The sequence below is a fragment of the Cetorhinus maximus genome, chromosome 9, assembly GCF_964194155.1.
Source record: "Cetorhinus maximus chromosome 9, sCetMax3.hap1.1, whole genome shotgun sequence".
In the NCBI taxonomy this organism is placed as follows: domain Eukaryota; kingdom Metazoa; phylum Chordata; class Chondrichthyes; order Lamniformes; family Cetorhinidae; genus Cetorhinus; species Cetorhinus maximus.
In genome coordinates this window covers 54178875-54192363 of record NC_135887.1, presented here as the reverse complement: position 1 = coordinate 54192363, position 13489 = coordinate 54178875, and the positions used below count along the sequence as shown (strand labels likewise).

General features: G+C 42.7%; 1 protein-coding gene across 2 annotated transcripts in view; it reads left to right on the top strand.

The window, feature by feature from the left end:
- LOC144684661 (protein phosphatase PTC7 homolog) overlaps positions 1-13489 on the top strand; it is a 140349-nt gene that overhangs the window by 107538 nt on the left and 19322 nt on the right. For both annotated transcript variants that reach the window (XM_078548739.1, XM_078548738.1), the window contains exon 4: positions 13166-13289. In XM_078548739.1, the coding sequence (XP_078404865.1) occupies positions 13166-13289 (124 nt within the window). The remainder of the gene's footprint in view (positions 1-13165; positions 13290-13489) is intronic.

The following is a 13489-nucleotide window of genomic DNA, read 5'->3' as shown; positions in this document are numbered from 1 at the left end:
CTGAAGTATTGACTGCTGAATGCTTGAAATGAATGTTAAAGGAATGTGATATTGTTAAAGTGAATATCCTGAGATGATGATGTCATGTAGGAAAGTGTATCTCTAAGTAGCTAGACTTGCAGTTGGTAAAAGGTAAGCGCTGCACTCTGCCATGAATTTTTCATTAATGGAGTGCGAAGTGTGCTTTCCAGCAATGTCCAGCTTTTAATACCGTTTCTGGGCCTTTTAGCTGATATAAAGAGCACTTTGTTCTTTAGTTCAATCTCCAGCTCAGCAAACATGTATTTGGCTCTTGGAATAAGTATAAAGCAAAGAAATGCCATTTTGTGCAAAATTGAAGTATAAAGAGTTAACCTTCAAGAGATGCACTGCAGGAACTCACCTAGGCCAGGCTATTGAGGTCGGCGAGCGGTGGGGTGCGGGGCCCGCTCGCCGATGCATAAAATGATGCTGGATGAAGTCGGGCAGAACTCCCGACGTCACCCCGTGTCATTTCAATTTTCAGGCCGGCGGGGGCGCAGCCGAATCAGCTGTGCACCCGCCAACCTGTCAACAGCCAATTGAGGCCACTTAAGAACTAATTCAAGCAATTAATGGCCCTGCCTGTCCAAACTTAAGGTTGGTGGGCAGGCTGGGAGCCCTGGCGGGCTTCAGAAAAAGCATGAAACCTCATCCATGGGCAGGACGAGGTTTCATAAGGGTTTTTAAAAAATTGAATAAAAGCTTGATTTAAAAGTGATGGACATGCCCCAACTCAGTGACATGGGGGACATGTCAGGGAAATTTTACTTTTGTACATTGACCATTTTTAAATTTAGCGCCGATCTCCCTGAGGCAGCACTTAACCTCAGGGAGATGAGTACACTCTTTCGCGCGCATGCGCGAGAGACCGCACTCTCGGCTGAGAGAATCCCTGCATAGGGAGTGCATAGCACTTCCCTGTGGAAATCTTTTAAGGCCCGCCCACATAAAATGGCGGTGCGCCCCCAATCAGGCGCTCCCACACTGCCTCCCCCCCACCCCGGACAGGGGGAAAATTCCTCCCTAAGTCGTCTTAGACAGCACCTTCCAAACCCACGACCACTACCATCTAGAAGGACAAGGGCAGCAGATCGATGGGAACACCACCACCTGGAAGTTCCCCTCCAAGCCACTCACCATCCTGACTTGGAAATATATCACCATTTCTTCACTGTTGCTGGGTCAAAACCCTGGAACTCCCTCCCTAACAACACTGTGGGTGTACCTACACCACATGGACTGCAGCAGTTCAAGAAGACAGCTCACCACCACCTTCTCAAGGGCAACTAGGGATGGGCAATAAATGCTGGCCCCAGCCAGTGACACCCACACCCCATGAATGAATTTTTTTTTTAAATCTGGAGACAGTGCTGGTGTATAATTGCACTGAGTCTTACCCCATGTAGACAATGCCCTAGTTGATCTCTCAGAACATTGCGCATGAGGAATCGAGGCCCAAGTGCAGTCTGGAGCTCAAGTGAGGGTGGAGGGCGAAGGACCAGAATAGGCATACTTCATTCAACCCCCATAATACATACTATCCTCATCCTCATTCTCATATAATACTTCAACCTTATATTACTTGATAAATGGCAGAAGTTTATGGCAATCTGAGAAGCCAGAAATTGAATTATCAGATCAGTTTTCCTATAGTACATGCTGAGCTGCCAGGGTGTAAATTTATATTTTAACTTTGGACATTTAAGCAAGGTTTACCGCAGGAAGTGCGACTTAGAATAGAGTGCTGGGAGTTGGGTAATTAAGGGAATTAGGGAAGGAAGGGAAAGAGATGCTCTTTTGCTTTCTGCTTTCTAACTTTCTCAGTCTTCAGGAAGTGGTCGTACTCTGCTACAGGAGAAGAAGTTTGTTATTTGGTGAGTATCTGGTAAGTGACTCAGGCTTATTCTATTCCTAAGGTTCAAAATAGTCTAGCAACTGGTGGTAAGGTTAATAAAATATATAAAAACAAAAGTAAAATATATAATTGAATGAAATAATTAAACAGTTAATTAGAACACATTAAGGATGTCAGGACAGATGATGTGTCACAGCTGCAGCATGTGGGAGCTCCTGGATGCCAGTGTGATCCAAAGCAAACGTGCCTGCAGTAAGTGTTTGAAGTTTGAGCAGCTGCGGCTCAGAGTTTATGAGCTGGAGGCTGAACTACAAACACTGCGATGCATCAGGGTGGAGGAAAGTTACCTAGATTCTTTGTACCAGGAGGCAGTCACACCTCTTAGGACAGGGTCTTCTGATTTGGTCAGTGGTCAGATACAGGAGAGTGTGACTGCAAGTGAGGCAGGTAAAGGGACTCAGAGAGCAGGAGTGCAGGAGCCTAGGCCTTTGCAATTGACCAACAGATCTGAGGATTTTTCAGCTTGTTTGAATGAGAATGGGAGCTGCAAGGTGGGTGAGCTAACTGGCCATGGCACCGTGGTACAGGAAGCCATTCAAGCGCGGGGAGCAAAAAGGAATGTAGTGGTAATAGGGGATAGTATAAGAGCATGAGTCCAGATGGCTGTGTTGCCTGTCTGATGCCAGGGTTTTGGACATCTGCTCGGGGCTGGAGAGGAACTTGCAGTGGGAGGGGGAGGACCCGGCTGTCATGGTCCATATAAGTACTAACGACATAGGCAGGACAAAGAAGGAGGTTCTGCATAGTCAGTCTGCATAGGCAAAAATTAAGAAGCAGAACCTCAAATGTCATAATCTCTGGATTATTACCTGAGCCACATGCAAATTGGCGTAGGATAAATCAGATTAGGGAGATGAATGTGTGGCTAAAAGACTGGTGTGGGAGAAGTGAGTTCCGGTTCGTGGGGTACTGGCACGACTACTGGGGAAAGTGGGATCTGTACCATTGGGGCGGTCTACACCTGAACCGTGCTGGGACCGGTGTTCTTGTGAGCCGCAAGATTAGGGAAGTAGTGAGGGTTTTAAACTGAATAGCCGGGACAAGGGATCAAATTTGAGAAGATGTGGTAAATCGAAGAACTTAAAGACAAGGCAAAAGAAAACGATATTATTACGGGAAATGGAAAACAGACCATGACAGGGAGGGATAGAGAACACAAATCTAGCAGTAAATCAACAGATGAAACTAGAGGTTATAAAAAGAATACAAGGATAAAACTAAAAGCTCTGTATCTGAATGCATAGCATTTGAAACAAAGCAAAAATAAAGTGTACAGTATTGGTCACCTTCTTTAAGGAAGGATGCAAATGTGTTGGAAGCAGAGAAGGATTATCAGACCAATACCTGGGATGAGTGGGTTGTCTTATGAGGAAAGGTTGGACAGACTAGGCTTGTATCTGCTGGAGTTTAGACAAGTGAGAGACGACTTGATTGAAACATGCAAGATCCTGAGGGGACTTGACAGGTTGGATGTGGAGAGAATGTTTCCTCTTGGGGGAGAATCTAGCACTAGGGGTCACTGTTTAAAAATAAGGGGGGGGTCACCCATTTAAAACAGAGATGAAGCAAAATTTTTTCACTGAGGGTCGTGACTCTGGAACTCTTTTCCTGAAAAGGCAGTGGAAGCAGAATCTTTGAATATTTTTAAAGCAGAGGTGGATAGATTCTTGGTAAGAAAGGGGATGATAGGTTATCAGGAGTAGTGGAATGCAGGTTTCAGGTTACTATCAGATCAGCCATAATCTTATTAAATGGTGGAGCGGGCTCGAGGGGCTGAATGGCCTACTCCTCCTTGTTCATATTTACGTCTAACCAGATAAGTTGATAGGTTTTGTAGACGGGAAGTGCATGCAGGGGCAAGATTTTTAATTTAGATAATGTGTTCCTGATGGAAAGCAAATGCAGGTTGATAAAGCATTGAACAATTGTTTAAGGTTATTTTGATATAAAAATGGTAATTTAATTGAATATTTTGTTCAGTGCATACAATACCACAGGGATGCTCCTGATGCTCAATCTTTCAGATTTACATAATATCTGGAAAGTATACTTGAAAAGGCCAAAACGAGACAATCTCAATCCAGATTGGATTGGAACCTAATTTTTGAAACCAACTCCAACAAAATGAGGAACTAAACAGTAGAAATGAAAAGATTCCTGTTCCCTTGGTGTCCTCATTGTATTGAGAGCTACTATATGAAAGCAAATTTAACTAGCCCCATTTGTTATATTTTTAAGTCACTTTGCAGAGCTCCATAATTTATATCTTTTGTTGTTCATACACTGGGTTACACATCCCATTGTATTTTGAAGTTCTTTAGACAGTTGGCCTCTAGTCCTTTGACAGGGTCAAGGTTGTTCTTTGAGAAGAGGGTTAGACGGGAGTGTACGGATGGATATCGCACATTGGGCATAGAAAAGGTCTGTGATTTTTTTAAATTCATTCATGGATAAAAAGATATGGTTGTTGCTAGCAGTGCCAGCATTGATTGCCCATCACAAGGTGCCCTTGAGCCACCAACTTGAACTGCTGCAGTCCATGTGGTGAAGATACTTGCACAGTACTACAGAGGGACAGAGTTCCAGGATCTCCACCCAGCGATGCTGAAGAAACAGTCGTATATTGTCAACTCAAGATGGTACAAATTCAGTAGCTTGCAAGGTCAGGCAGTTAAGAGTCAACCACGTTGCTGTGGGTCTGGAGTCACATGCAGGCCAAACCAGGCAAGGACAGCAAATTTCCTTCATTGAAGGAGAAAGGTAAACGAGATGGGCTTTTATAACAATCATATAGTTTCATGATCATTATTGAAAGTTGCAATTTATTCCAGCTTTATTAATTAATTTGCCATGGTGGGATTTGAACTCGTGTCTCCAGAGCAATAATCTTAGTCTTTGGTATTAGCCTAGTAGCATTATCACTATGCTACCATTCCCTGCAGCAGAAGAAGAATATAAAAGAAGAGTTAATGAGAGCTTGTCAGAAAGGTACAGTGATAATCATAGGGGATTTTAATCTATTTATAGACTGAAAATATCAGATGGACAAAGGTAGCATAGATGATGAGTTCATAGAATGTTTTCAGGATAGTTTCTTAGAACAGCACATTTTGGAGCCAACCAGAGAGCAGGCTATACTAGATCTGTTATTGAGCAATGAGATAGGATTAATTGATAACCTCATAGTTAAGGCATCCCTAACAATCATAATATGATTGAATTTTATATTCATTTTGAGGGAGAAACAAGTGCATCCAAGACTAGTATTTTAAACTTAAATAAGGGCAATTATGAGGGCATAAAAGCAGAGCTAGCTAAAGTGAACTGGAAAATGAGGTTAAGGGATAGGTCAGTAGAGGTTCAGTGGCAGACATTGAAAGGGATATTTCAGAATACGCAGAATATACACATTCCAGTGAGAAAAATTCCAAGGGGAGGGACCACCATCCGTGGTTAACTAAAAAAGTTAAAGACAGTGTCAGACTTAAAGGGAAAGCATAAAATTACACAAAGATGGGTGGCAGATCAGAAGATTGGAAAGAATATAAAGAACAGTAAAGAATGACAAAAAGATTAATAAGGAGAGAAAAATAAGAGTACGAGAGAAAGCTAGCTAGTAATATAAAGATGATTAGTAAGAGATTTGATAGATATTTAAATAAGAAAAGAATTAACAAACTGCTCATTGGTCCTATCGCGAATGCATCTGGGGAATTGATGATGGAAAGTAGGGAGATGATGGAAAGTAGGGAGATGATGGATAAATTAAACAAGTATTTTGCTTCGGTCTTCACTATAGAGAGATAAGTAACATCCCGGAAATAGCTGTAAATCAGGAAGAGGGAGGGAGGAACTCGGGGAAAACTACAATCACCAGGGAAGTGGCATTGAGCAAATTGTTGGGGCTGTGGACTGACAAATCCCCAGGTCCAGATGGACTTCACCCTAAGGCCTTGAAAGAAGTGGTTAGTGAGATAGTTGATGCGTTGGTTTTAATTTTCAAAAATTTCCTAGATTCGGGTGTTAATATGGCAATCATCTTGTTAAAACCAATTGTTAGTTAAACAGGTGATGGGCATTAATTATCCCATCTAAATAGAATAAAAAGGTATAGCTGGAACATTTTGTGTGGAAGCTACTAGGAAGTTAGTAGCACTGAGGAGTTGTCTTGGAAATAAACCAGCGTTAACCAAGAGACCAGCCTGGATTAATTCTTGCCACAACCTCTTATTGTGAGTAACATCAGGGCAGGTTCCATTAGATTGGAAAATAACAGATGTAACTCCTTTATTCAAAAAGGAAGGGAGACAAAGCAGGAAACTATAGGCCAGTTAGCTTAATAACTGTCATAGGGAAAATGTTAGAAACTATTATTAAAGATGTTATAGCAGGGCACTTAGAAAAATTCAAGGCAATTAGGCAGAGTCAACATGGCTTTGTAAAAGGGAAATCATGTTTAACCAATTTATTGGAATTCCTTGAAGGAGTCACATGTGCTGTGGATAAAGGAGAACTGGTGGATGTACTGTATTTAGATTTCTAGAAGGCATTTGATAAAGTGCCACATCAAAGGTTATTGTGGAAAGTAAAAGCTCATGGTGTGGGGGTAGCATATTGGCATGGATAGAAGATTGGCTAGCTAACAGGAAGCAGAGAGTTGGCATAAATGGGTCTTTTTCTGGTTGGCAGGATGAGACGAGTTGGAGTGCCACAGGTTTTAGTGCTGGGGCCTCAACGTCATACAATTTATATAAATGACTTGGATGAAGGGACTGGAAGGATGGTTGCTAAATTTGTTGATGACGCAAAGATAGTTAAGAAAGTAAATTGTGAAGAGGACATAAGGTGGCTACAGAGCGACATAGGTTAAGTGAGTGGGCAAAGATCTGGCAAATGGAGTATAACGTGGGAAAGTGTGAAATTGTCCATTTTGGTAGGAAGAATAAAAAAGAAGCTTATCTAAATTGTGAGAGAGTGCAGAGCTCTGAGATTCAGAGGGATCTGGGTATCCTAGTGATGAATCATTAAAGGCTAGTATGCGGGTACAGCAAGTAATTAGGAAAGCTAATAGAATGTTATAATTTATTGTGAGGGGGATTGAATACAAAAGTAGGGAGGTTATGCTTCAGTTGTACGGGGCACTGCTGGGACCACATCTGGAGTATTATGTACAGTACTGGCCTCCTTATTTAAGGAAAGATGTAAATGTGTTAGAAGCAGTTCAGAGAAGGTTTACTAGACTAATACCAGGAATGGGCGGGTTGTCTAATGAGGACAGGTTAGGCTTGTATCCACTAGAATTTAGAAGAGTAAGAGGTGACTTGATTGAAACCCTTGACAGGGTGAATGTGGAGAGGATGTTTCTTCTTGTGGGAGAATCGAGAACTAGGGGTCACTGTTTAAAAATGAGGAGTCACCCATTTAAGACAGATGAGGAGAAATTTTTTCTTAGGGTTTGGAAGCAGAGTCTTTAAATATTTTTAAGGCAGAGCTAGATAGATTCTTGATTAAGAAAGGGTTGAAAGGTTATTGGGGGTAGTCAGGAATGTGGGTTTGAGGTTACAGTCAGATCAGCCATAATATTGAATGGCGGAGCAGGATTGAAGGGCTCAGTGGCCTACTCCTGCTCCTAATTGGTATGTTCATATGTTAACTGCACAATATTCAGCACTATCCACAACTCCTCAGATACTGAAGCTGTCTGTGTCCACATGTAGCAAGGCCTGAACAACATTCAGGCATGGGCTGATAATTGGCAAGTAACATTCATGTCAGGCAATGATCATCTCCAGCAAGAAAATCTAACCATCATTGCTATTCAATGACACTAGCATTGCTAAATTTAACCCAACATCCTGGGGTTACCATTGACCAGAAAATTAACTACACCAGCCATATAAATTCTTTGGATATAATAACAGTCAGAGGCTGGGAATTCTGCAAACACAAATCCTGACTGTTCAAAGCCTGTCCACATCTACAAAGCACATGTCAGGAGTGTGATGGAATACGCTCTACTTGCCTGGATAAATGCAGCCCCAACAACACTCAAGAAGTTTGACAATCATCCAGGACAAAGGAGCCCGATGACTGGCACCCCATCCATCACCTTAAACATTTACTCCCCCCTCCACTGATGCACAGTGGCAGCAGAGTGTACTATCTACAAGATGTGCTGCAGCAACTCACCAAGGCTCCTTCCAAACCTGTGAACTATATCACCTAGAATAATGAGGGCAACAGACACATGGGAGCACCTCCATCTGCAAGTTCCCCTCCAAGTCTCTCATTATCCTGATTTATAGCTATATCCCCATTCCTTAACTGTCAGTGGCAAAAGTTTGGAATTCTCTTCCTAACTACAGCAGTATGGATGTACTTAACCAAACAGGCAGCAGAAAGCTCAAGAAGGTGGCTCACCACCACCACGAGGGTAATTAGAGATGGGAAATAAATGCTGGCCTTGCCAGCAACACACACTCAGTCCATGAACAAACAACAAAAAAGCCAGGATGATGTAATTTGGAGTGAAACTTGGAGGTGATAGCATTCTGATGTGCCCGTTGCCCATGTCCTTCTAGATGGGTGATGCTGTGGGTTTGAGAGGTGCAGCTGAAGGAACCTTGGCAAGTTGCTTAAGCACACCCTGCAGATGGTACTGCAAACGTGGTGCACTGGCGGTGGATGGGCTATGATAATGTTGCAGACCGCTGTGACTTGCTTGTGGGTCTTAAGGACAGGGTTGCACATGAATGGTGCTTGTTAGATCAGCACGTGCTCCCTGATAGGTGAGTAGCAAAACAATAGATATCAGTGAGTCATCTTCTGTGGACCAGATGAAAGTTGGTTTTATAATTGACGTTTTTCAGTTGCAGTCTCCCAAGTGTCATAGACTGTTACATCTCATTAGACTAGCAGTCAAACAATGTCTTTTTTTCCTCAGTTTTGGTGCCTGCTTCTGGCCCAACTGCACAGTAAAAGTGCAGACTTTAAGGGTGGACCCTGCCTGTACCCCGTGCAGTGATGTAACTGGTGTGATGTCAAAACTCAATAGCTTTGCACATGCACATGGCAGCCATTTTGACATGGCCACTCTCCACTGCTCATTAGTCAGTGTGCACTTAAAACTCAAATTTAGGAGCAGAGGGAGGCCATTCAGTCTCTCAAGCATGTTCTGCCATTCAGTTAGATCATGGCTGATCTGCTTCTCAACTTCATAGGGGTATGGTAGCATAGTGGTTAATGTTACTGAATGCTCATAATCCAGACTAATGCTCAGGAGACATTAATTTGAAATCCCACCAGAGCAGCTGGGGGAATTTAAAATCAATTAGTTAGTAAATTCTGGAATAAAATGGTATTCTTGATTATTAATGAGACTATCAGAGTGTCATTTTAAGACCAAAGATAAAAGCAAAATACTTCAGATACTGGAAATCTGAAACAAAAACAGAAAATTTCTAGCATTTCTGTTTTCATTTTAAAACCTATCTGGTTCACTAACGTTCTTCAGGGGAAGGAAATTTGCCGTCCTTACCTGGCCTGGCCTACATGTGACTCCAGACCCATAGCAATGTGGTTGTCTCTGAACATCCCTCAGAAATGGCCTAGCAAGCCATTCGGTAAGTAAGGGGCACGCGAAGAGACAGGTGACTGTGCTGGAGCAAGACGGAGACCAAGTGAGTAGTGAAATAAACTCTCGTGGGAATTTGGTGCATAGGGGAAAGAGGTGTAGTATACTTAGGAATTATTTTAAGTCAGGGACGGGAGCAGCTGAGCAGAAATGGACCTGGATGGTAAAGCTTACCTTCGGATCTGAGTGTTGGAAAAAAAATCGAACAGTGACATCACAGGAAAACCGTAAGTTTGTTGGTTAGTAAGAAATTGCTGTTAGGGAGTGTCTCTAAATAGCTGTAAATTAAAAAAGCAAATTATTTTTAAAGAAATAGCTACTTGGATTTGAATAAGAAACAGTAGGAATAAGGGGAAGTCAGAGACAGTAGTGTAAAGTAATATAAGTAAACCAACAGAAAATAAAGGAAGTGAAGTAAAGTTAAGACATGGCAGGGCAGCTGAGGAGTCGCGAATGGTGCTGAACATTGTGCAATCATCAGTGAACATCCCTACTCCTGACCTTATGATGGAAGGAAGGTCATTGATGAAGCAGCTGAAGATGGTTGGGCCTGAGGAACACCTGCAGTGATGTCCTGGAGCTGAGATGTCTGACCTCCAACAACCACAACCATCTTCATTTGTGCTAGGTATGACTCCAACCAGTGGAGAGTTTGCCCCCTGATTCCCATTGACTCCAGTTTTGCTAAGGCTCCTTGATGTCAAATGCAGCCTTGATGTCAAGGGCAGTCACTCTCACCTCACCTCAAGAGTTCAGCTCTTTTGTCCATGTTTGAACCAAGGCAGTAATGAGGTCAGGAGTTGTGGCCCTGGCGGAACCCAAACTGGGCGTCAGTGAGCAGGTTATTACTAAGTAAGTGCCATTTGATAGCACTGTTGATGACCCCTTCCGTTACTTTACTGATGATAGAGAGTAGGCTGATGGGGTGGTAATTGGCCGGGTTGGATTTGTCCTGCTTTTTGTGTACACGACATACCTGGGCAATTTTCCACATAGCTGGGTAGATGCCAGTGTTGTAGTTGTACTGGAACAGCTTGGCTAGGAGCGCAGCAAGTTCTGGAGCACAAGCCTTCAGTACTATTGCAGAATATTGTCAAGGCCCATAGGCTTTGCAGTATCCAGTGCCTTCAGCCGTTTCTTGATATCATGTGGAGTGAATCGAATTGGCTGAAGACTGGCATCTGTGGTGCTGGGGACCTCCGGAGGAGGCCGAGATGGATCATCCACTGGGCACTTTTGGCTGAAGATTGTTGCGAATGCTTCAGCCTTATCTTCTGCACTGCTGTGCTGGGCTCCTCCAGCATTGAGGATGGGGATATTTGTGGAGCCGCCTCCTCCAGTGAGTTGTTTAATTGTCCACCACCATTCACGACTGGATGTGGCGGGACTGCAGAGCTTAGATCTGATCCGTTGGATGTGGGATCGCTTAGCTGTCTTTCACTTGCTGCTTATTCTGTTTGGCACGCAAGTAGTCCTGTGTTGTAGCTTCAGGTTGACACGACACCTCATTTTTAGGTATGCCTGGTGCTGCTCCTGACATGCCCTCCTGCACTCTTCATTGAGTAATAGGGAACAGAGGGTAATGGTCATTTGATATTTTTTGGGCTGGAGGGGGATTTGTAGTGGAGTTCCCCAGGGGTCAGTATTGGGACACTTGCTTTTCCTGATATATATTAATGATCTTGATCTTGGTGTGCATGGGACAATTTCACTGTTTGTGGATGATACAAAATTTGGAAGCATTGTAAACTGTGAGGAAGACAGTGTAGAACTTCAAAAGGATATAGACAAATTGGTGGAGTGGGCAGATAAGTGGCAGATGAAGTTGAATGCAGAGAAGTGTGAGGTGATTCATTTTGGTAGGAAGAAGATAGAGAGACAATGTAAAACAAGGCGCACAACTCTAAAGAGTGTGCAGGAGCAGAGGGACCTGGGTGTATATGTGCATAAGTCATTAAAAGGATCGAGAACGAGAGGACGCAAAAGACTCATGGAATGCTTTCCTTTATTATGAGAGGAATTGAACATAAAAGTAAGGATGTTACGCTTCAGTTATACGGGGTATTCTATTTTTCGAATATTGTAATGCAGTTTTGGTCTCCTTATTTGAAGAAGAATGGAAATGCATTGGAGGCAGCCCAGAGGAGGTTTACTAGATTAATACCTGGAATGAGCAGGTTGTCTAATGAGGAAAGGTTAGACAGACTGGGCTTGTTTCCACTGGAGTTTAGAAGAGTGAGGGTTGACTAAGATCCTGCATGGTCTTGACAAGGTGGACGTGGAAAGAATGTTTCCTTTTGTGGATGAGTCCAGAACTAGAGGGGCACTGTTTTAAAATTAGTGGTTGCCCTTTTAGGACAGAGATGAGAGAATTTTTTTTGAGGGTTGAGACTTTGGAATTCTCTGCCTCAGAAGGCGGTGGAAATGGGGTCATTGAATATTTTTAAGGCAAAGGCGGACAGATTCTTGTTAGGCAAGGGAATCAAAGGTTATCGGGGGTAGATCAGAATGTGGAATTCAAAACACAAACAGATCAGCCGTGATCTTATTGAATGGCAGAGCAGGTTCAAGGAGCCAAATGGCCTACTTCTGCACTTATTTTGTATGTTCGTATTTAAAGTGATTTGCAAAAGAAGCAAACGTAATATGAGAAAAACTTTTTCACATAGCAGCGGGTGGTACCAGTCTGGAATGCACTGCTTGGAAGTGTGGTAGAGGCAGATTCAATCGAGGCATTCAAGAGAGCATTAGATGATTATTTAAATAAAACAATTTGCAGGCTAACGGGGAAAAGGCAAGAGAATATCACTGAGTATTAATGCTCATTCAGAGAGCCAGTGCATACATGATGGGCTGAATGGCAGCCTCCTGCACCATAACAATTCTGTGGTTCTGAGAATCAGTTCAAAGGCAATTAGGGATGAGCAATCAATGCTGGCCTTGCTAGTTACTCTCGCACCCCAAGAATGAATATAAAAAAATTGTTTTGGTTCCATAATCCCTTAATACTCTTGCCTAACAAGTTAACTTCTAGTCTCATGACTTTTTTTTGGAGGCAGTGGGGGGATATTTCCAAATTTCTACTACCCTCTGTCTGAAATTACCCAGAGTGCCTTAGCTCTAATTTTAAGGTTCTGCCCTTGTTCTGGACTCTCCCACCAGAGGAAATGGTTTCTCCCTATCTGCCTATCAAACTTTTAATCATCTTAAAACCTCAGTTGGCTTACCCCTTAATCTTCTATTCTTGAGGGAATAAAAACCTAGCATATACAACCAGTCCTCCTCAATTCACTCTTTTTTAGCCCCAGTGTCATTCTGACAATCCTGCTCTACACCCCATCCAAAGCATTGTCCTCCTTAAGGTGCATGCCAGAATTTAATGCAGTACTTGAGATGCAGTATGACCTCTGAACTTATATAACTGTAGCATAGCTTCCACCCCTTTGCATTCTGTTCCCTTGAAGTCATGGCAAACATGCCATTAGCCTTTTTAATAGTTTTTGCACCTGTCCAACTAGCTTTTAGTGATTTATGTACTTGAATCTCTAAATCTCTCTGCTAATTTACAGTGTGAATTACTTTTTTGTTTACTACAGCCCTGAAACAGCCGAAGGTTCCACATTCAATGTAGAAGTGGGTGATATCATTCTTACGGCAACAGATGGACTCTTTGACAACATGCCAGACTACATGATCTTGCAGCAGTTAAGGCAACTTAAGGTACAGTGTTTGTGGCCAATTGAGTCACCAGCTCTCTGATTAGTTAATGCTAATTTGTTCGTTCTGCCTGCACCACCAATTTTGGGTGCCCTGAATCTCCCATTGTACCTCAAAACCAATAGTTGTATTAGGACTGAAGTTCTCTTAAATTTGCAATGATGAGGTGGTGGGTTTGGAGTGACTGGAGGGAGGTCAGGCTG